The sequence below is a fragment of the Somniosus microcephalus genome, chromosome 1, assembly GCF_052327205.1.
Source record: "Somniosus microcephalus isolate GS21.2 chromosome 1, FLI_Smic_1.0, whole genome shotgun sequence".
NCBI lineage: Eukaryota > Metazoa > Chordata > Chondrichthyes > Squaliformes > Somniosidae > Somniosus > Somniosus microcephalus.
In genome coordinates, this window is record NC_140987.1 from 386,788,047 (window position 1) to 386,811,894 (window position 23,848).

The 23,848-nt window shown below is 46.3% G+C and overlaps 1 protein-coding gene across 2 annotated transcripts in view; it reads left to right on the forward strand.

The window, feature by feature from the left end:
- Positions 1 to 275: 275 nt before the first annotated feature.
- LOC147125080 (Krueppel-like factor 12) overlaps positions 276 to 23,848 on the forward strand; it is a 220,216-nt gene continuing 196,643 nt past the window's right edge. The window contains exon 1 of one of the 2 annotated variants that reach the window (XM_085997074.1): positions 276 to 713. In XM_085997074.1, coding sequence (XP_085853200.1) covers positions 693 to 713 — 21 coding nt within the window. In that variant the 5' untranslated portion in view covers positions 276 to 692. Of the gene's footprint in view, positions 714 to 5,545; positions 5,594 to 23,848 lie in introns of those variants that run through there. The other variant, XM_085997090.1, reaches the window with a different exon arrangement.

Genomic DNA, 23,848 nt, shown 5'->3' on the forward strand with positions numbered 1-23,848 from the left:
CTGGATACATATTTGAAGAGGAAGACTATAAATGGATAAGCAAAAGGTGTATGGAAATATGACTACAGTGGGTAGGTCCACCATAGATGCCACAGGCCAAATATTCTCCTTCAGTGTTGGTTTTGAAGGTGCATTATGTATCATTAAAAAGTAACATTTTCTTTGGATGGAGTGAGGTTTGAGCACGTTGCAGATCACCCCACCCTATATTTGTCAGTCAACGCCAGCAGCGGAAGGGAAGGGCGAAGGCAGTTCCTCGTTAGTTTGTACACGAAGTTTCATTGCAGATTAAATAAGATCAAGGAAGGCAGTCCGATGAGAACCAGGGATGTTTCTTGGCGGCCAACGTTCTCTTGACTAAATAGCCACATTTTTAATCCTGCCATATACTTTCCCCAGCTGGGATGGGGAGGTAGGTGGGATTCCCCACTGATGTTCTTCCTGAACAGTCAGCCGAAAAGCCAGACACAGCCCAGCCGGCGCTGCTGCTTTGAGGCGGTGCCGCAGTGCGCGTTGCACGATCCGGCGACGGGGCGTTGCCGCAAGGGTGGGGTTAGGGACAGGCAGCTCGTTCCGACAGGCACCCGGGCAAGCTCGGCCTTTAAAAAAAATATCAAATAAAAACCCCACCCCTCCGGTCCCGCGCCAGGAAGCACAGAGCGAGGCCAGGCACAGCGAGGAGCGGCAACAACATGCACTCGGAGGTGGAGAAAGTAAGTGAGGGCGAGATAGCCGCAGCGTGGCAGACCCAGCCCGTTTCTTGTTCCGTGTCTCGAGTTCCCAGCCCGTTGTCATTGTCGTCGCCGCCGCCCTGCCCAACCCAGCCTCGCCTAGCCTTCATCAGCAGCCCTGGCTGGGACCCCGCGGCTGGTCCGAGTGCCTGAGCCCGGGCTCATTGCTGCCGCGTTTGTCCCAACCTCCGCCACCGCGCTCACAAAGACAGGAACTGAGGCTCAGACTGACCCAGCCTGACATCGTGCTCTTAAAGGCAGACCGCCCGCCCGAGAGCCGCTTCACATTCCGTCAGCAGCCTCACCGTCTGCATTAAACGCGGGAGCTGCAGAAATGCTTAGTGCAGGTTGTTAGGGATTTATTCAGTGATGCCCCGAAGCACTCTGTTGATTTTGTATCCGGAGACTCATTTCATCTGACTGCTACTTACGGTTGCAGTGCAGTAATCCTTCCGCTTGCATTTACCCCCTTTTTTAAATATACCGTGTGGATGGGGTCGCGGGTGTTTCGTTCTTTTTTAAAAATTTAGTACAAATTGCATTTTTTCCCGCAGTAACGGTTTACATAATCTTTGTATAATTGTCTTAAATCAGCCGGCATGGTTTTATAGTTTAAAAAAATATCCTTTCACGTTGACAGCTTAACTAGAATATGGAGTTTTTAAAGAAAATCTCTACAGTTAAGAAAGGGAGTCAATCAGTAACTAACAGAGACTTGTATTTATATAGTACGTTATAACACCTCCCCACAGCGTGTGAGCACTGCCCTTAAAGGGACAGTCCGGGTTAGCAGCTAAATATAACTGAACAGTGCCAGGGGTGATCAGCTAGCACTGTGTATACACTATACCCTAAGAGGCTATATTTGAACAGTTTTTCAAATTTATCGCTTAAAAAAAAATCCACATTTTGAAATGGGAGTGAGTTATCTCACATACTCAGTGGGATAGCTTTTGTAAGCTTACTGTCTATAGGGTCATCGTGGGTTCATTTTCTACTGGATATGTTACTTTGTTTTACAGCAGTAACAATGTTTGAAGGTCCCTATCGGATATGTCTTGGAACAAAAGACTGAACGAACAATAGGGCCCAGAATTTCCAGTCAATTTGCACCCAAAAAACGGAGTAAATGTGGCGTAATGCCAGTGTCTGGCACAAAAGAACGAGGAAATTTTGGTGTAATTGATTTACACCCATTGTTACGCTATACTCAAATTTTCTCGATCTTTCATGCTGGTTCGCTGAAACATTTGCCCAGACACTCTGCTGCTCATCAGCTCCCATCCAAAAGAGCCTACAACTCAAATTTCCTGCATTTATGCAGGTTCAGATTGGGTGTAAAGTTGCACCCAGAATTTTAGGCGCACAGGGTTCTTTTGGATTTAGGCTCTCTTCAGAGAGATTGATAAACGCAATGAATTCACACTTGTTACCACAGAGAGTCCGGTTTCCTGAAAACTATTTTAAACACATTTCCTTAAGTTTTGAGAAATACATTCATGGAGGGGTGATTTTTTTTTCCCAAAATTTAATTATGGCGGGTAAATCTGCGTGTTCGCATCTAAGTCCAATACATTCCGTTTAGGGTGCATTTGCGTTAAATGTGATTATTGAGCAGCCTGGTGTTTGCTTTTGATGTCACTGATCGGTTTGATGTCAATGATCGGTTTGAAGCTGAATTAGAATCATAGAATGACACAGCAAAGACTGAGGCCATTCAGCCCATTGTGCCTGTGCCAGCTCTTTGGTAGAGCTATCCAATTAATCCCACTCACCTGCTCTTTCCCTATAGCCCTGTCATTTTTTTTCCCTTCAAATATTTGTCCAATTCTCTTTCGACTGTTACTATTGATTCTCTTTCCACCACCCTTTCAGGCAGTGCATTCCAGATCACAACAACTCGCTGTGTTTATTTAAAAAAAAAGTTTCCTCATGTCACCTCTGGTTCTTTTGCCAATCACCTTAAATCTGTGCCCTCTGGTTACTGACCCTTCTGCCACTGGGGACAGTTTCTCTTTATTTACCCTATCAAAACCATTCATGATTTTGAACACACCTATCAAATCTCCTCTTACCTTTCTCTGCTCTAAGGAGAACTGCCCCAGCTTCTCCAGTCTCTCCACATAACTGAAGTCCCTCATCCCTGGTACTATTCTGGTAAATCTCTTCTGAACCCTCTCCAAGGACTTGACATCATTCCTAAAGTGTGGTGCCCAGAATTGAACACAATACTCCAGCTGAAGCCTAACCAGTGTTTTCTAAAGGTTCAGCATAACATCCTTGCTTTTGTACTCTATGTCTCTATTAATAAGACCAAGGATCACATGCTTTTTTAACAGCCTTCTCAACTTACCCCACCACCTTCAAAGATTTGTGTACATACCCTCCAGGTCTCTTTGTTCCTGTACCTCCTTTAAAATTGTACCATTTAGTTCCTATTGCCTTTCATCATTTTTCCTACCAAAATGCATCACTTCAAACTTCTCTACGTTAAATTTCATCCGCCACGTGTCTGCCCATTTTACCAGTCGGCCTACGTCCTCCTGAAGTCTGTTACTATCCTCCTCATTGTTTACTATATTTCTGAGCTTCTTGTCATCTGTCAACTTTGAAATTATGCCAAGTCCAGGTCATTAATATATATCAAAGAGCAGTGCTCCTAATACCGACCCCTGGGGAACACCACTGTATACTTCCCTCCAGTCTGAAAAGCAATCGTTCACCACTACTCTCTGCTTTCTATCCCTTAGCCAATTTTGTATCCATGCTGCCGCTGTCCCGTTAATCCCATGGGCTTTAATTTTGCTAACAAGTGGTACTTTGTCAAATGCCTTTTGGGAGTCCATATACACAACATCAACTGTATTACCTTCATCAGCCCTCTCTGTTACTCAATGAACTTGATCGAGTTAGTCAAACACAATTTGCCTTTAACAAATCTGTGCTGACTTTAATTTATTATCCCATACTTTTCCAAATGCTGATTAATTTTGTCCCAGATTATTGTCTCTAAAAGTGTCCCCACCACTGATGTTAGGCTGACTGGCCTGTAGTTGCTGGATTTATCCCTCTCCCCTTTTTTAAACACGGGTGTAACATTTGCAATCCTCCAGCCCTCTGGCACCACACCCATATCCAAAAAGATTGCGGCCAGTGGCTCCGCAATTTCCACCCTTGCTTCCCTCAGTAACCTAGGATGCATCCCACCCAGACTTTGAGGACTACCAACCTTTTAAGTACATCCTCTTTATCTAATTTTATCCTATCCAATATTGCTAGTACCTCCTCCTTTACTGCTACATTGGCAGCATCCTCTTCTCAAGCAAAGACAGATGCAAATTACACATTTAGTACCACAGCCATGCCTTTTTAAAACCATTCCATCTGCAAAGCTTTAAAGGCACAGATCTCAAAAAGTTAGCCCATAATCAGCTAATTTCAGGTGAATATTGCAATGGGACATCAAACACTTTGTGGCCTATATTTGAGGAATATGTGAACAGTTAATTCAAACAAATTTATTCAATATAGGTAAGGCCCCTTCATTCTCCAATTCAAAGAAATGTTGAAATAAAAACAGAAAATGCTGAAACACTCAGCAGGTCAAGCAGCATGTGTGGAGAGAGAAACAGTTAACGTTTCAGGTCAATGATCTTTCAAAGAAATATTGAATTTGTTTATTGTTAAATAGACACAACTCAAAAATAGTTTTATATCTCCAATTATTTGTATACTGCAATATCTAATAATGATGTATAACAACAATGTTAGAATGACATTTCTGTATTCTTAGTGAAGACATATTACCCAGAAATGGAGATTTTGTTTCAGCTGAGTAACAATATAAATCGATTGTATTCAAGTCTGTGTTGTGAGAGAAATTAAACTATTTTGGTAATAGAATGAGGTGAGAATTATGACAAGAACAGGTAGTTTTCTGTCACAGATAGCGGACCCGTCCCATCCGCCACTCCAACTATATTGTCTCGCAACTGGACTTTGATCTGTCCTGAATCCCACAGCAAATGGCAAGAAATCTGCAGGCTTTGAAAGAAGCATTCCTAGACTCTAGCCACTAGTCACCAAGATTTATTATCACATTCCCAGAATGGTTCTCCATTCATTTGGTTGCACTTCCGATGATAAATCGATGAAGAATTTTATTATGTATTGATTGTCAAACAGGTACAAGCCTACATAACTTTGTGCTTCCTGTTTCAGAGTAGCAAATAACAACTGTTGGTGTATCACTGATAAAGACATTTGACAAGTCGGGCCACTGCTGGAGGGCATTTCTTTGTTGCGCTTAAATCATAGATTTTTGCACTCCAGCGTAGTCTAATTAGATTGCCAACTTGATGTTGGCAAAACCGGCGTATGAAATGAGCATATAATCAGGTGTAACGTCCTGATTACTTTGGTACTGGAAATTCTACACCTAGAAGTTTATTCTCAAATCAGAAATTAAATCTAGGGTAGAGGTTTTTGTAGTTGACCTGTACCCTATGCAGGTAAACAGTACTGTAGTAGTGATAGTTTTGATGCACATGCCCAATCTAAACTAATAGAATGCCTTGTGGTATTAGCATCCTGATTTAAATGACTGAAATTGCTCTTGTTAACAACAAGTGAGCTGTAGTTTATGTTACGCTAAGTATTTGAGAGCACACCTTTCGGGGATCAAGAAACTTTCAGGTTCAGTACCTGGTTAATGATGAGCTGGTTGAACTCAGCCAGGGCAGTGATACTAGTATTACTTCTGCTTCAGTGCCCCTTGGTCTAGGGAGGAAGCAAAATCAGCTGGGGTTCCCGCTTCTCATGTCTTCAGAATGAGTGAAGATAGGATTGGTCTCTGCTGTGATGTTGCAATGATCAAAATAGTCATCCGACACTCGCTGTCTGACTTGCATGTGTGTATTAAATGCTATTCACAATAGCAGTTATTCACAGTATATATTAATGATCTAGACGAGGGAACTAGATGTAATATCTCCAAGTTTGCAGATGACACGAAGCTGGGTGGGCGTGTGTGCTGTGAGGACGATGCAGAGAAACTCCAGTATGATTTGGACAGGTTGGGTAATATGGCAGATGCAGTATAATGTGGATAAATGCGAGGTTATCCACTTTGGTGGCAAAAGCAGGAAAGCAGGCTATTATCTGAACGGCAATAGATTGGGAAAAGGGGAAGTGCAACGAGACCTGGGTGTCCTTGTGCACCAGTCGCTGAAGGTAAGCATGCAGGTGCAGCAGGCGGTTAAAAAGGCAAATGGTATGTTGGCCTTCATAGCGAGAGGATTTGAGTACACGAGCAAGGATGTCTTGCTGCAGTTGTACAGGGCCTTGGTGAGACCACACCTTGAGTATTGTGTGCAGTTTTGGTCGCCTTATCTGAGGAAGGATGTTCTTGCCATGGAAGGAGTGCAGCGAAGATTCACCAGACTGACACCTGGGATGGCAGGAATGACGTATGAAGAGATTGGGTCGATTGGGCTTGTATTCGCTAGAGTTTAGAAGAATGAGAGGGGATCTCATTGAAACTTATAAAATTCTAACAGGACTAGACAGACTAGATGAAGGATGTTCCTGATGGCGGCGGAGTCCAGAACCAGGGGTCACAGTCTAAGTATAAGGGGTAAGCCATTTAGGACAGAGATGAGGAGGAATTTCTTCACCCAGAGAGTGGTGAACCTGTGGAATTCTCTACCACAGAAGGCCATTGAGGCCAATTCATTAAATATATTCAAGAAGGAGTTAGATGTATTAAGGCTAAAGGGATCAAGGGATATGGGGAGAAAGCAGGGACAGGATACTGAATTTGGATGATCAGCCATGATCTCATTAAATGGTGGAACAGGCTCAAGGGGCCGAATGGCCTACTCCTTCTCCTATCTTCTATGTTTCTATATCCATGCAAGTTCTTCTGTCTTCTAATGGTTACTGATACTAGAAGGCACATTCTACACCAGCATAATTCATTGTGTTCGGGATGGATGTGGAGAAAATAAATTGTCCCTTTGCTCTACTTGCCTGTGTGGAAGTGCCTTATCTGGTTTACATATTTCTCCTAAACAGTGTACTTTAGATTGGGGATATTCTCCATCTTTGGCACAAACCCACATCTCAAACACCTCATGACACACAAATGTATAATGCTATTCACTGCACCACCAGACCAATTTAACTAGTATCGGTTAGCTCACTGCTACTGATAGGCCGCCATCAATTGGTCAGTGGCTAAATGAAATCTTAGCTGATCTTAGCCTATTTGTACCAGTTGCAATACAATTGGTCTCAGTGTCCTGGGCAAGGGAGGGGGGAAAAAAATCAACCAGGTTGCTGCTCCTTGATCAGTTTCCGGTGTCCTTGGATGGAAAGTGAACTTGTGCAGATGTTGTGCAGGACCGGGCTCGAGTGTATCGACCCCAATAAAAGAAAAGAAAGACTTGCATTTATACAGCGCCTTTCGCGACCAACGGGTGTCCCCAAGCGCTTTACAGCCAATGAAATACTTTTTTGAAGTGTAGTCACTGTTGTAGTGTAGGGAAACGACCAATAGCCAACTGGAATGCTAGCATCAATTGTCAATGCTCGCAAGTGAGGAATGGCCCCTCAAAGCTGAGGTACTGGGAGGCAGTCATCGCAGACAGACCTTACCTCGTTGGTGTCTCCAGGAGGAAAGGGAAAGGGTGAAAATTGGACAAGACAAAAGTTACATTGACACACTCGGCTTGTGTACTGAGAATTTTCTCTTTGACAAATCTATCAAAATAATTTGGTTTATTAAAAGACTGACCCTGTAAATACAGGGTTGAGGTCACTCCATTTCTTTAGCAAACTGAGATTACTTGTATTTGCATATTTTGTTGGCATAGTTGTGTCATTCTCAGACTTGGCAATTAAGCCACAGAAGTTTGGTAATGTACAAGATGGAATGCCAAATGTTTATGGTGTGCTGCCCACAATTTCTGGTTCTTCTGCATTGGTGTCATGTGGAGGTAGCATTTTAATCCTTAGTTGTGCATTTTGAAGGAATACCAACAAAAGCCACCTTGGTATCCGTACTTTAATTTATATCCCCAGAAGTGAAAAACCATGAAATTCTAGCCCTGATTACTAAAATGATTGCTGATCTTTTGCAAATAATACTAATTATTACAGAGGTTAGTGCTTTTATACATGTCTTGCTAAACAGCAACAATTTAATCAACTAAAGGTACTGTACATGGCAATAGCAATACATGAAGTGTAAAATAAGACTGAGTGAATATTTGGTCTTGATTACTCATCTAGCAGCAGTAATAATATGATGGTTTATAAAAATTGTAAATTTTTGTCACTGAAAACATTGATTTTTTGCAGTGTTATAAAGATTGCATGATGGCACGCACAAATTGAGAGATTAGGGGCTACTCGTCCGGGTCATGGAAGGCTGCGATGGTATCAATTATGTATATGGAACAAGCTTAGCTTCAGATGGAGGTCAACGAGTGATCAGAGGTATTCTACAATTGATGATATCTCACAGGAGGTGGAATCAAGATCTTTCAAGCCACATCACTGTGTAAAACAGTGCTATTTGAAATGATAGGTCCGGTCTGATATGTTGAAGGCTTACAAGAAGTCTTTAGGATATCAATGATTGAAGAAGATGATACCTGAACTTGTAGACCTCCTTTTGAACAACCAGGCTGTCATGTGGAATCCTGCTGGACTGGGGTGCAGAACTTGGTCCAACAGTTAAGCACTGTGAGGACTTGAGGTTGGCGGGGCATTGTTCAGTATATCAGAATATTTGAGAACCATCGCTTCTAATGTAATAACAGGTTATTAGAGATGTTCCTGACATTTCTGATAATCTTTTGTTCCCACTTACTGCCAGGACTCTCTAGAAGAATCGGTGCATCCAAGCAAATGAGAAACTGTCCAGTCTCCAAGCTGGCTTGTCCATAATTCTTCAGCAAAACAGAGAAAACTGATTAATATACATGTGTGTATCTCTGGATAAGTCCAGTGCTTGAAGATGTTCCACTCATGCAGTTGAATTGTGGTTTGACTGAGTTTGTTGCCATTTAAATTACCACCCTGTCAGGATGCTGTGCTGGAAGTGTCACTCCTGGTTCAAGCACCAATAGGGAAGTGCTGCATCCTGATAGAAGCTTTTGGAATAATGGGCACCCTGCTTTTTTAACATACAGAACTACATTCATATCTGTCTAGAGCAACACTGACTTGCCCAGCGCAATAAAATGAAAATGTTGCAGAGCTAGCCATAGTGTTTGTAGTTTGAACCCATCGATGTACCAAATGGACTTGGAGGCCCATTGATTATGCAGATGTGCACCCCATTGCATCAGGGACTTGCCTATCACCAGTGTAAGCTGAGGTGGAGGGGACTGAAGTGAAATTTCCCGATGTAAATTGTGCTCCTCTGATCACCTCCTCAGATTGTGTATATTGATCTGCACTGGCTGGGACAGAGGCAACGTGTTGGGGGGAAAACTGAGGAGCAGCATTAAGTGAAGCAACCTCATGAGCAGTCAAGCATTGAACACCACAAAATGGATGCTGCCATTAGATCTAGAATACAGAGGTATTTCTCTGCTGAAATTCTTGAGCCCTTCTGAGGAGGACTCACTAGACACACAAGGTTGCAAACTGGTTGCAAGACTTTCCTCAAGGATCTATGAAAATGGACACATTGAGACTTCCCGCATATGAGGTCATGATGATGAGAGGGGAAGGTGCCTTGTCTCTTTAAATGAAGTGTTTTTAAAGACTAGCAGAAGCCCTAGTGGCAGGAAAAGTAAGCTGAGAGAGTGTGAGAAAGAATGTGATGGGCAAGGAGTGGGAGTGGATGTGTATTGGTACCAGAGACTTCTCTTGGCCAAACTTGTGAGATCATTGAACCTCTTTCTGCACTGTGTGGCAGTTCCTGGGGTGGTGGATGATGCACTGACGAAGAGAAGACTTCTGGCAACTCCCTCCAGATAGCCTGCACCACTCTTTTAGGGGGTGCTCCTGCCCTCCGTGCCCATCAGAGCTGTTGGCCCTGAATTCTGCTAACTCCACCTCCACTTGCTCATTGGAATATCTGGGGCTTTTCCATCAGTTGACACCCATGAAGCTGCTTCTGCTTCTGTCAGCATGCTGAAAGTCATGATGTCCTTTAATTGTCTTAAGCCTTTTAAAGGCTGCACCAGAACAGTATTTCCTTCCCTCCTTTGTGATAAGCCAATGAAGGGCAATTTTCTGGCCTCCGAACCATGAGGCTTGTGGGAGGAAATTGTTTTGGGTTAGCCGCGGTTTCACATTGTGTGGGCGTTAGGACCACCCTGCTCGAAATCCACCAACAAGAGGAGAATCCAGGTCAAGATGTCTTAAGTGGTCCCCACAAGTGCACAGCAAAAAATGATGGAATCATTTTACATTCTACTACCTTTTAGGCACTGTGTCAGACATTATAAGCAACAATTGTGAACATTTTGCACAATATTTAAAAGCCTACAGTCATGCTGATGATTGTAATCAACATAATTCTGGCAAATAAAACTTATTTAACTCCTGTTCCAATGAAAATACTCAAAGATCTGAGGGAAAACCTTTTTGTGTTAATGGAACAGAATACGACGAGTATAATAATTGAAATTCATTAAGTAAACAAAAAGGCTGATCGATAAGGAAGGTGATAAAATATGGGCCATACAGGAGGGAGGATCGTTGCTTTAAAAACCTGACACTGGAGCCTTGGGCGGTAGTTTATATGGGGCGAGTGTGCAAGGGGTCATGCGAGGGTCACCTCCCAAATATGACATAATTGAGCCTTTAAAGCCATAAGAGGGATTTTTTTTTCTTTTCCCCCAGGCACGGTGACCTAGCACTGGCTCACTGCGGTGGTGTGTAGAGGATTTTGAACTATAAAAGAAGATAATTGTATTGGGGAGTAGAGAAGAGTAAAAGTACAGGCACAAATGGTGGGCACAAAACCTGATTCAGATTCTAGTTTTAATTTTAGTTTATTCGGTCAGTATTTCTTGATGTTTTTGTGCCACGTTTGTGGTAAGTCACAAGCCCCCTGTTCCAATCTACAGCAGACTCTGGGCATATGTTGTAGTTTGAAGCAGAGGGCGTATTGTCTTGCCTCGGCAGATGTCCCACCCACTGACCAGCAGTGCAGTAAACTGCGTCATGTGACTGCTGACGAATGCTGACAAGTGCAGTGGGCGGAAGAATAGGCTAGGCTCAGAAAACCAGCAATGTAAGAAGTTTCCTTTTTTAAAAACAAAATACAGCACCATGTAGAACAGCAGGTCAGTTGATGCAGTTTGCTTTCTGTATGTCAAACGAATGCGTGGAAAAACAATACTTTAACACACCCGAGAACGACTATAAGTAAGATTTCTCCTAGGCCCTTAAAGCAAGACTCTACTATTCCAGGAAATGATGCAGCCTTTTACCAAGCTCTAATAGCGTGCTTCTGATGTGTCTCAGTACCAGTATTACTTTTGTTCTGAGTTTTAACTTTACTCTTGTTTCTCCTTTTCTCTCTCTCCTGTTTCCATTCTTTTCCTATTTTCCAGTTACAAGCTTTTTAACTTTTTGCCTCTTTACTGTCTGTTATTTCATTTTTGTCATGCTGTATTCACCAACTAATATTTTAGTCTTGGGTAGTTTTGCTCTGCTCGATGCCTGAATCGCTCTCATTTTCTGTCCTTCTATTGTGGATAAAGTAACTTGTTCAAGAGGGCCAGGGGACACCTTCCCCTCACTGAATCATAATGTTGGGCCTTGTTAAATATCTTCCAGGCCACCTCTGGCCACTGACGTTGTAGAACCATGTTTTGAGTTTCTTGCACTCCTATTTAAACTACAGTGTGTACGATTTAGAGATTTATGGAGCAGATTTTGGGGTTGGCGCAATGATTTGCTGGATGCCTGCACAATTTCCAGCTGGCATAAACTGCTCTTGCACAGATCACCATTTTAATCGGTAATATATAAATCTGATAGAAGTGCGGTAGATGAGGTCAGATGTGAAATTGAATTCTTTTGGATGGGATCTCACTGTGTGCATATTTTGCTTTGATTTAAATAGTGGACATAAAAGACAAGAAATGTGCAGCTTTGGTCCAGCAAGTGACTTCTTAAAGGGGAAGTGAGGTACTTTTAGTTACTGCAGCAACATTTCCTAAAATGGGCATGCAATTAGGGCTCCTCTTGAGTTTTCTGCAGGTGGAAGAAGGGATTCACTTACACAAGTGGTGGATTGCCTGCAGCCATTTTCACAGAACTAGGTACACCTAAAGAAAGAACTTGTACTTATATAGCACATTTCAGGATGTCCTAAAGTGCTTCGTATCAAGTGAATTATTTGGGTGTGTAGTTACTGTTGTTAAATGGGAAAACACAGCAGCCAATTTGCACACAAGGCCCGACAAACAACAATGAGATAAATAACCAGTAGTTGAGGGATAAATGTTGACCAGGACACCAGGAGAATTCCTCTGTTCATGTTTGAATAATGCCATGGGATCGTTTATGTCCACCTGAGAAGGCAGGCAAGGCCTTGGTTTAATGTCTTACCTGAGAGAGCACCTCCGTGAATGCAGCACTTCCTGTAAGCCTAGATTTTGTGCGCCAGTGCCTGGAGCAGGGCTTGATCCCAAAACCACTGATCCAAGGTGATACTTGTTTGGGAATTTCTGAAGAGAATTGCCTTCATAGTCTGAGGTCCATCAGGGAAGGCAATGATGGAGTTGTGCCATCTGCTGCAATCTGACAGGGAACGGTAGCGTAGTGGTAATGTCACTGGGCTAGTAATCCAGAGGCTTAGACTAATGAGGCCTAGCAAGTCACTCAGTTATAACTAACCGCTACGAAACAAAATAATAAGAATGAAACCTGATGGACCACCTGGCATCGACCTCGGCACCGGCTACAGACACAGCAACGGCACACCCAGCCCAGTCAACCCTGCAAAGTCCTCCTCACCAACATCTGGGGACTTGGGAGAGCTGTCCCACAGACTAGTCAAGCAACAGCCTGACCTAGTCATACTCACAGAATCATACCTTTCAGCCAATGTCCCGAACTCCTCCATCACCATCCCTGGGTATGTCCTGGCCCACCGGCAGGACAGACCCACCAGGGGTGGTGGCACAGTGGTATACAGTTGGGAAGGATTGGCCCTGGGAGTCCTCAACATTGACTCCGGACCCCATGAAGTCTCATGGCTTCAGGTCAAGCATGGGCAAGGAAACCTCCTACTGCCCTCCCTCAGCTGATGAATCTGTACTCCTCCATGTTGAACACCACCTGGAAGAAGCACGGAGAGTAGCAAGGGCACAGAATGTACTCTGGGTGGGGGACTTCAATGTCCATCAGCAAGAGTGGCTCAGCGCATCACTCGGTCAGTAGTGGTGCTACCATCAACAATACCAAAGACTACGAAATGGACTTAAATGAAGTAGGCTTTTATTGACTAAGGATGGATTCACTAGCAGAGCATGCTCTAGTTCTAAGAGCTCCCAGGGGGAAGGGTGGTGAGTCACCTTTATACCCAGGCTTAGGGGTGGAGCCAGGGGCTGAGACATGCCTGGACTTGTACAGGGTTAACAGTGGTTTACCACACAGGCATGTACAGGTTAACAGTGGTTTACCACATTCACCCCTCGTTTAAAAAAGAGTCCAGCGGGGTGAAGTGTTTCAAAAGTTCGTATACGAAAGTCTCTCCGGGGGTCTTGTCTGCCGTAATGATCTTCGTGGTGCCGGTTGCGGCGGTTCTTTGCCCGCGGCCACTTCTCGCGTGGGACGGAGCACTGGCGTGTCGTCCTCTCGGGGTAGGGATGGCACCGGCATGTCGTCAGTTCGTGGTAGACACCCCGGTGGTGCATCGTGGGTAGTGGTGGTGGGTGGAGGTAGTGGATGGTGATCGATGGTGTTTCGGGTGGTACCTGAGGGTGCGAGGTCTCGAATTGAGACTGTGTCCTCCCGCCCGTCAGGATACGCCACGTAGGCGTACTGTGGGTTGGCGTGGAGGAGGTGAACCTTTTCGACCAGGGGGTCCGTCTTATGGCTCCTCACGTGTTTCCTGAGCAGGACGGGTCCCGGAGACGTCAGCCATGGCGGTAGTGATGTCCCCGAGGTGGATTTCCTGGGGAAGACGAACATCTTCTCGTGAGGGGTGGCGTTTGTGGCAGTACAGAGCAGTGATCGTATGGCGTGGAGCGCATCGGGGAGGACATCTTGCCAGCGGGAGATTGGGAGGCCCTTGGATTTTAGGGCGAGCATGGCGGTCTTCCACACCGTTGCATTCCCCCTCTCTACCTGTCCGTTACCCCGGGGGTTGTAGCTGGTAGTCCTGCTCGTGGCTATGCCCTTCTCGAGCAGGTACTGGCGCAGCTCGTCGCTCGTGAACGACGAGCCCCTGTCGCTGTGTATGTAATTGGGGAAGCCAAATATGGCGAACAGGTCGTGGAGGCACCTGATGACTGTGGCGCTGGTCATGTCCAGGCAGGGGATGGCGAAGGGGAAACTGGAGTACTCGTCAATAATATTGAGGAAGTACGTGTTGCGGTCAGAGGAGGGAAGGGGCCCCTTGAAATCGACGCTGAGACGTTCGAAGGGGCGGGTGGCTTTAATCAGGTGTGCCCTGTCTGGCCTATAAAAATGCGGTTTGCATTCGGCGCAGACCTGGCAGTTCCTGGTCATGGTCCTGACCTCCTCGATGGAGTAAGGCAGGTTGCGAGCTTTAATAAAGTGGAAGAACCTGGTGACCCCCGGGTGGCAGAGATCATTGTGGAGGGTCCGTAGCCTATCGACTTGTGCGTTGGCACATGTCCCACGGGATAGGGCGTCTGGGGGCTCATTAAGTTTCCCGGGCCGGTATAAGATATCGTAGTTGTAGGTGGATAACTCGATCCTCCACCGCAATATCTTATCATTTTTGATTTTCCCCCTTTGTCTGTTGTTAAACATAAATGCTACTGACCGTTGGTCAGTGAGCAGGGTGAAACGTTTACCGGCCAGGTAATGTCTCCAGTGCCGTACAGCCTCCACTATCGCCTGGGCCTCCTTCTCGACTGAGGAGTGTCGAATTTCGGGGCCCTGGAGGGTCCGTGAAAAGAAGGCCACGGGTCTCCCCGCCTGGTTAAGGGTTGCGGCTAGGGCGAAGTCGGATGCATCGCTCTCCACTTGGAAAGGGATGGACTCATCCACTGCGTGCATTGTGGCCTTTGCAATGTCCTCTTTTATGAGGGTGAAGGCCGCACGGGCCTCTGCCGTCAGGGGGAAGGAGGTTGACTTGATGAGGGGCCGGGCTTTGTCCGCATAGTTGGGCACCCACTGGGCGTAGTAAGAGAAGAACCCTAGGCATCTCTTCAGGGCTTTTAGGCAGTGGGGGGGGGTAGTTCCAGGAGGGGGCACATTCGGTCGGGGTCGGGGCCGATGACTCCGTTTTCCACCACGCAGCCAAGAATAGCGAGGCGCGCGGTGTGGAACATACATTTTTCTCTGTTGTATGTCAGATTCAGCCGTTGGGCCGTATGGAGGAATTTTTCTAGGTTGGCGTCGTGGTCCTGCCGGTCATGGCCGCAGATGTTGACGTTGTCTAGATAGGGGAAGGTGGCCTGCAGCGCGTTCTGGTCAACCATCTGGTCCATCTCCCTTTGGAAGACCGAGACCCCGTTGGTGACGCCGAAGGGGACTCGGAGGAAGTGGTAGAGGCGACCGTCAGCCTCGAAGGCCGTGTACTGGCGGTCCTCCGGCCTGATGGGGAGCTGGTGGTATGCCGACTTCAGATCAATCGTCGAGAATACCCGGTATTGTGCTATCTGGTTGACCATGTCAGATATGCGGGGAAGTGGGTATGCGTCTAATTGCATTTATCGATTGATCGTCTGGCTGTAATCAATAACCAGGCGCTGTTTTTCGCCGGTCTTTACTACCACCACTTGGGCTCGCCATGGGCTGGTGCTGCCCTCGATAATCCCTTCCCTCAGGAGTCTTTGTACTTCTGATTTAATAAAGCTCCTATCCCCGGCACTGTACCGCCTGCTTTTAGTAGCAATTGGCTTGGTTAGCGAACAACGCGGGGGGGTTTGACCTTCAGGGTGGACAGGCTGCATACTTTGCGCGGCGCCGTGTTTAAATTCTGCTGGCTGCAGACTGTAAGTGGGGGCAGGGGCCCACCATATGCCATCGTGACGCTCTCCAGATGGCACTGGAAGTCTAATCCTAGCAGTACGGGAGCGCAGAGCTGTGGCAGGACGAGGAATTTAAACTCTCTGTACTCCACGCCGTTCACTGTCAGAGTCGCTACACAGTAGCCGCCGACGTCCGCCGTATGGGACTTTGAGGCCATAAAGACCTGGTGGCGTGTGCGCATAACCGATAGGGAGTAGCGTCGCACCGTGTCGGGGTGGATGAAGCTCTCCGTGCTTCCGCAGTCGAAAAGGCAATTTGTGGCATGGCCATTTACCTTTACATTCATCATGGACCTGGCTAGTTGGTGGGGCCTAGATTGGTCCAGGGTGATGGAGGCCATCGTCGAGGTCGGTGGGTCGCTGTAGTATTCGCCTGCGCCGAGGGCCTGGTCCCGAGATGGTGTCCAAGATGGCGGCTCCCCCTCGGCTGATGGTGTCCAAAATGGCGGCCCGCACGGCTCACACGTGGTTGGTGGGGTCCAAAATGGCGGCCTGTACGGTTCACACGCGGCGCTGCTGGAATTGGGGGTCGATTTCGCCTTGCACACTCTCGCGTAGTGGCCTTTCTTGCCGCATTTGGAGCAGGTCGCGTCCTTTGCTGGGCATTGCTGTCTGGGGTGCTTGGCCTGGCCGCAGAAGTAGCATTTCTGGCTTCTGGTCATTGCAGCTGTAGTTGGGCTGCTGGCGGCTTGTGGCCTTACCGGGTCCCAAGATGGCTGCTCCCGTGGCATCCACGTGGCTATCCGATCAGGGGGGTAGGCGTCCATGTTCTGGAGGGCCACGTCTAACGAGTTAGCGAGGGCCACCGTCTTCTGCAGGTCGAGCCCCCTCTGTTCCAGCAGCCTCTGCCGAGTATAGTTGGACCTGATGCCGGCTACGTAGGCGTCTCTGATCAGGTCTTCCGTGCATTCCTTGGCCGTCACCGCTTTGCAATTACAGTCCCGGCCGAGGACTCTCAGTGCCAGTAAATATTCAGTGCCCGATTCCCCGGGGCGCTGTTTTCGGGTGGCCAGGAGGTGTCTGGCGTAGACCTCGTTAACAGGCCTCACGTATTGTTCCTTTAGCATCGCGATGGCGGCCGCGTAAGTAGTGGCGTCTCGGATGATCGAGTAGACTCGGTGGCTCACCCGTGAGTTCAAGACAAGCCGTTTCGCGTCATCTGTAGTGACAGTAGTGCTGGAGGCCTCCAGGAAGGCTTCGAAACAGCTCAGCCAGTGTTCAAAGTTATTGGCTGCATCTGCTGCTTGAGGATCCAGGTCTAAACGTTCCGGCTTCAAGATTTGCTCCATGTTGAAAATTAGTCAATAAAATTGATGCGCTATCAACAATACCAAAGACTACGAGATGGACTTAAATGAAGTAGGCTTTTATTGACTAAGAACTAGAGCATGCCTCTGCTAGTGAATCCATCCTAAGAGCTCCCGGGGGAAGGGTGGTGAGTCACCTTTATACCCAGGCTTAGGGGTGGAGCCAGGGGCTGAGACATGCCTGGACTTGTACAGGGTTAACAGTGGTTTACCACACAGGCATGTACAGGTTAACAGTGGTTTACCACACCGAGCTGGCTGAGTCCTGAAGGACATAACTGCCAGTCTGGGCCTGCGACAGGTGGTGAGTGAACCAACAAGAGGGAAAAACCTACTTGACCTCATCCTCACCAATCTACCTGTCACAGATGCATCTGTCCATGACAGCATTGGCAGCACTGACCACCGCACAGTCATTGTGGAGACTAATTCCCGTCTTCACACTGAGAACACCCTCCATCATGTTGTGTGGCACTACCACCGTGCTCAATGGGATAGATTCAGAACAGATCTAGCAGCTCAAAACTGGGCATCCATGAGGCGCTGTGCGCCATCAGCAGCAGCAGAATTGTATTCCACCACAATCTGTAACCTCATGGCCCGGCATATCCCTCACTCTACCATTACCACCAAGCCAGGGGACCAACCCTGGTTCAATAAGGAGTGTAGAAGAGCATGCCAGGAGTAGTACCAAAAAAAAAAATGAGGTGCCAACCTGGGGACCTGGGGAAGCTGTAACATAGGACTACATGCATGCTAAAAAGTGGAAGCAGCATGCTATAGACAGGGCTAAGCGATCCCACAACCAATGGATCAGATCAAAGCTCTGCAGTCCTGCCACATCCAGTCGTGAATGGTGGTGGACCATTAAACAACTAAAGGGAGGAGGAGGCTCCAAGAATATCCCCATCCTCAATGATGGTGGCGCCCAGCATGTGAGTGCAAAAGACAAAGCTGAAGCGTTTGCAACCAACTTCAGCCAGAAGTGCTGAGTGGATGATCCATATCGGCCTACTCCCGAGGTCCCTACCATCACAGAAGCCAGTCTTCAGCCAATTCGATTCACTCCACGTGATATCAAGAAATGGCTGAGCGCATTGGATACAGCAAAGGCTATGGGCCCCGACAACATCCCGGCTATCGTGCCGAAGACTTGTGCTCCAGAACTAGCCGTGCCTCTAGTCAAGCTGTTCCAGTACAGCTACAACACTGGCATCTATCCAACAATGTGGAAAACTGCCCAGGTATGTCCTGTCCGCAAAAAGCAGGACAAATCCAACCCGGCCAATTACTGCCTCATCAGTCTACTCTCAATCATCAGCAAAGTGATGGAAGGTGCATCGACAGTGCTATCAAGCGGCACTTACTCACCAATAACCTGCTCACTGATGCCTAGTTTGGGTTCCGCCTAGACCACTCGGCTCCCGACCTCATTACAGCCTTGGTCCAAACATGGACAAAGGAGCTGAATTCCAGAGGTGAGGTGAGAGTGACTGCCCTTGACATCAAGGCAGCATTTGACTGAGTCTGGCATCAAGGAGCCCTGGAAAAACTGAAGTCAATGGGAATCGGGGAAAACGCTCCACTGGCTGGAGTCATACCTAGCACAAGGAAGATGGTTGTGGTGGTTGAAGGTCAATCATCACAGCCCCAGGACATCGCTGCAGGAGTTCCTCATGGCAGTGTCCCAGGCCCAACCATCTTCAGCTACTTCATCAATGACCTTCCCTCCAACATAAGGTCAGAAATAGGGGTGTTCGCTGATGACTGCATAGTGTTCAGTACCATTCACAACTCCACAGATAATGAAGCAGTCCATGCCCGCATGCAACAAGACCTGGACGACGTTCAGGCTTGGGCTGATAAGTGGTAGGTAACATTCGTGCCACAGAAGTGCCAGGCAATGACTATCTGCAACAAGCGAGAGTCTAACCACCTCCCCTTGACATTCAATGGCATTACCATCGCTGAATCCCCCACTATCAACATCCTGGGGGTCACCATTAACCAGAAACTTAACTGGACCAGCCACATAAATACTGTGGCAACAAGAGTAGATCAGAGGCTAGGTATTCTGCAGCGAATATCTTGCCTCCAGACTCCCCATAGCGTTTCCACCATCTACAAGGCACAAGTAAAGAGTGTGATGGAATACTCTCCACTTGCCTGGATGAGTGCAACTCCAACAACACTCAAGAAGCTCGACACCATTCAGGACAAAGCAGCCCGCTTGATTGGCACCCCATCCACCACCTTAAATATCCACTCCCTCCACCACCGGTGTACCATGGCTGCAGTGTCTACCATCTACAAGATGCACTGCAGCAACTCGCCAAGGCTTCTTCAGCAGCACCTCCCAAACCTGCGACCTCTTCCACCTAGAAGGACAAGGGCAGCAGGCGCATGGGAACACCATCACCTCCAAGTTCCCCTCCAAGTTACACACCATCCTGACTTGGAAATATATCGCCAATCCTTCATCATCGCTGGGTCAAAATCCTGGAACTCCCTCTAACAGCACTGTGGGAGTACCATCACCACACGGACGGCAGCGGTTCAAGGCGGCGGCTCACCACCACCTTCTCATGGGCAACTAGGGATGGGCAATAAATGCTGGCATTGCCAGCGACGCCCTGATTACATAAACAAATTAAAAAAACAAGATAACTTTCGTCACAGGGATAGGACTGCCAGTAACTGTTCGCCATTGTTCTGAACTTTTTATGCCACTGACTCCTTCCAAGCTACGGCAGTGATGCTCTGCAATATCAGTCAATATGTAATGCACAAATACCTGCCACCTTTGCCCTATCTGTCCTACACATGACTACAGTTCCATACTATGTGGTTAACTCTTAATGCCCTTTGAAATGGCTTAGCAAGCCACTCAGTTGTAAAAACACTACTGCTATGAACTAGCTGTTGATGAAGAAGGCTCACCACCCCTTTGTCAGGGCAGCAATAGATGGGCAAATGCAGCCTTTCCAGTATCACCCACATCACAAGAACAAATGTATATTTTTAAAAAAAACAAGTGGGTCACTAAAGCTTTTTTCACCAAGGGAAACACTTTCATCACTTTCTGAATGTATCTGCTTTAATATGTTTTATCCTGATAGTTACCTTGGTGACACCAACTTGCACTTATATAGCACCTTTTTTAATTTAGAAATAAATGTCCCAAGGTGCTTTACATAAGTAGAAAGGAAAATTGGATGCAAGCCGAAGAAGGAGCTATTAGAAGGGGTGACCAAAAACTTCGTCGAAGAGGTGGCTTTAAGGAGGGTCTTAAAGGAATAGAGGAATTTGGAGGGGCGGAGGGGCTTTACGGAGCGATTTCCGGAGTGTGGGGCCTAGGCGGTTGAAGGCATGGCCGCCAGTGGTGGGGTAAAGGGTGGGCCAGTCAGAACAATCAAGCATTCGGGAGAGTTTGTAGAGAAGTTATAGCGATCGGGATGGGCGAGTCTACAAATGGGTTTAAACACGAGGATGAGAATTTTAAGTTTGAGAAATTGGAGAACTGGGAGCAAATGTAGGTCAGCAAGGATAGAATGATGGATGAGTGGGACTTAGTGCGGGATAGTATACGAGCAGCAGAATATTCGGATGAGCTGGTGCAGAAGAGTAGTGATGGATTGGCGGGAGTGGGGTGCAGAAAGTACCAAAAAAGGAAGAAATGAAAGGTGGCGTGACTGGAAAGGGAGGAGCCAGGAGAGAAGGGCCCGAGAGTGGCTTGGGTTTGGAGTGGCAGCCAATATGCACATGGACATATTTTATGATGTGTCTTCCAGAATGTAACTTGGTGATCCCTTTAGGTGGGAGCATTAAGTGAAGTGAGCAGCTGCTAGTTGTCAAAGAAAGCCTCCTGGGATTGAGATCAGCCTGTACTTTCTTGTGTTAGGGCTTGACGAGTCCATGCAACTGGTTGCACCACATCCAACGCTGAAGTGCCTGGTTGGTCCTACTGCCCTTCTGGTGTGTATCGCCGTTCCTTCATTGTCGTTGGGTCAAAATCCTGGAACACTCTACCTAACAGCATTGAGGGAGTACTTTCACCACATGGACTGTAGCGGTTCAAGAAGATGGCCCACCACCACATTCTCAAGGCCACCTAGGGATGGGCAATAAATGCTGCTCTTGCCAGCGATGCTCATATCCCGAGAGAAAACATTTTAAAAATATTTTCTGTCATTCTATGTAGCCTTGATTATAATTGGTGTTCTTTGAATGCTGAAGTAGCCTAGAGGAGGCTTGCGCATCATTGTCCGCTGGATTTTGTGCCTTTATGTGTGAGTATAGGGAGAAGAAATAGTAGTAAAAGGATAGTACCAGTCCTGTAGCTTTATCTGCCTCTACTTTCTTTGATGACTTCAACAGCTGCCCCCTTGAAGGCGTAAAAGAGCTTAAAATTGCTTCTGCTAACTCTTGTTATTGTCCTGCAAGCAGGGAAAATGTAGAGATGTTACAAGTCTCAGAGCACATGCAGTGTCACTCAAGTGCCCATCCTATACTCCAGTGTGCAAGTAAATGAACATGCAGCTAGTTTTTGTTGGAAGAACTTTTCAGAGCACTCCTTTTAAAGATGTGTGACCAGATTTCCAATTTTAATTTGCAAGTAGAAAATGTGTACTGCTGTGTTATGGCCATGCATGTTGAGTGAGCAATGAAAGAGCTGTATGGTTGTCATGAGTGTTTTGCATGCAGCCGCAATCAGTGTTCAACAGAGTGAGAAGAGGCCTGCCCCATCTAACCCTAACCATTCTATTTGATTAGGAAAATTTTAAGTAGTTTCACCTCGCCAGGTATTTTGATGTGCAGAAGCCTCTTGGCAGCTGCCTTTGTGTGGTGCTGTTGGCATTCATGATGGCACAACCTTCTACCAGGCACTCTGCACTGTCCCATGGTACATGTTGCTGTTGACTGCAACCATGTGGTCTTTCAAACATTTGCAACATGCCATTCACCAACAGAAAAGGAACCAACCTATGAATGATGTGTGACCATCACCAAAGGATCTTTGAGACTGCCTAATTTATAAGGAATGTCTACAATGTCCATAACTTGAGAATCATAGGGTCCCCACCTATTCCAGGGTGAAACAGGTTGAACAGTTGGCTCCCCAGAGTTCGGAGATTGAAAAGTAGTTCATAATCCTGCAATGTAACCTCTATGCCCCTCAGCAAAAAGCGTACAATAATTCATGAGAGGCAGAAACCTCACTGAGCATATACTTGGCATTTTCTGCTAAAAGCCTTTTTCAGCAAGAAGAGCAACATGCATTAAATGAGCAGTTGAATAACCTTTATGCATAGCTTATGAAAGTAAAGTACCTTGGCTATATGTCTTTGTGAGCTGACTCAGTATATTGTGATTGTCAGCTGTATATTTGAAGACTGACTCTCAGTCGCATTGATCTAGATTATCCTTTCTTTGGTCTCTTTCATCAACAATCTTCAATCCTTCCCTTTTGCAATTCCAGCAGGTTACTGGATCAATTCAGATCAAGTATACTAAGCTTCTCCACCAATCACAATGGATAATTTTTCTTTTTCTTCCAGAGCTTTTTTCCAGACGCCACATTGAAGAATGATGGGTGCTCACACCTTTTCCCTTTGGTCATTTTTGGGTTGGCAGGGTGGGTCATCAAAGCTTTGCAAATGTTCCGATCTGTGTTTTGGAGCCGGAGTGAGAGGGTAGTGGGAATTGGGTGGTAACAAAACTTTGAACTAGTCACGAGTGTTGAAAGCATGTTAAAACATTGTCACGTCCTTACTGTCAGTAGAGTGAGCCTGTTCCAAAACTGTTCATTCTAGCACTGTATTGATTTTACATTGTGGATGGTATATTAATCCCTATCTTTTTAGGCATGCAGATTGTCCAGTCTCCCTTCTCTCCTATGTTCGGTGCCACTATATGTAATGTGTGGATCACCACTGGCATTTTTTTGCGGGGGTGTAGTGTACTAAGGTGAACTTTAATCTGGTGTTGTGCAGCTTCTTTATTACAGAGGGCTTATTGCATAAGTGGTGAAGTCGACATATTTCACAAATCCTTTTTTGATACTTCACCATGTCATTTTTAGTGGACTTACCATCTGCTTTCTTTCTCTATCTCTGTCTCCCTCTCAATATAAATATAATCTCACCCAGTGAAAAAGTGGTAATTCTGATTAATGTAAAAAAAATAAAGGTGATTTGTACATGACTTAATACTGGGGTTGGGAATGTGGGATATCCGACTGGAGGATTGACTGAGCTTGGCAGTATGAGGAAGAGTTGATACTCACAGACAATAATACATATTAACGCTGTCTTGTACAAGCAACCTGTCCCTGCAACAATACCTATTCTATTGTGTGTGCTTGTATTTGTCCAAACAATATTATTGTAAACCGAGGAATTGCTTGATGCATCACATACACATATTTTAAACGCTACCCCTCCAGCCATCTACTTTTCTCTCTCCTGAAAGAGTGAATGACTCATGTGGTTTTATATGCTCCAGTCCCAGATAGTCACCCTTCATGTGTGAGTGTTGTGGGGCTGTTCAGTTGTGGTGGCCTTCGCAGCTGAGACCTGATCCATTCCACTTTCCAACAGGACTCCCT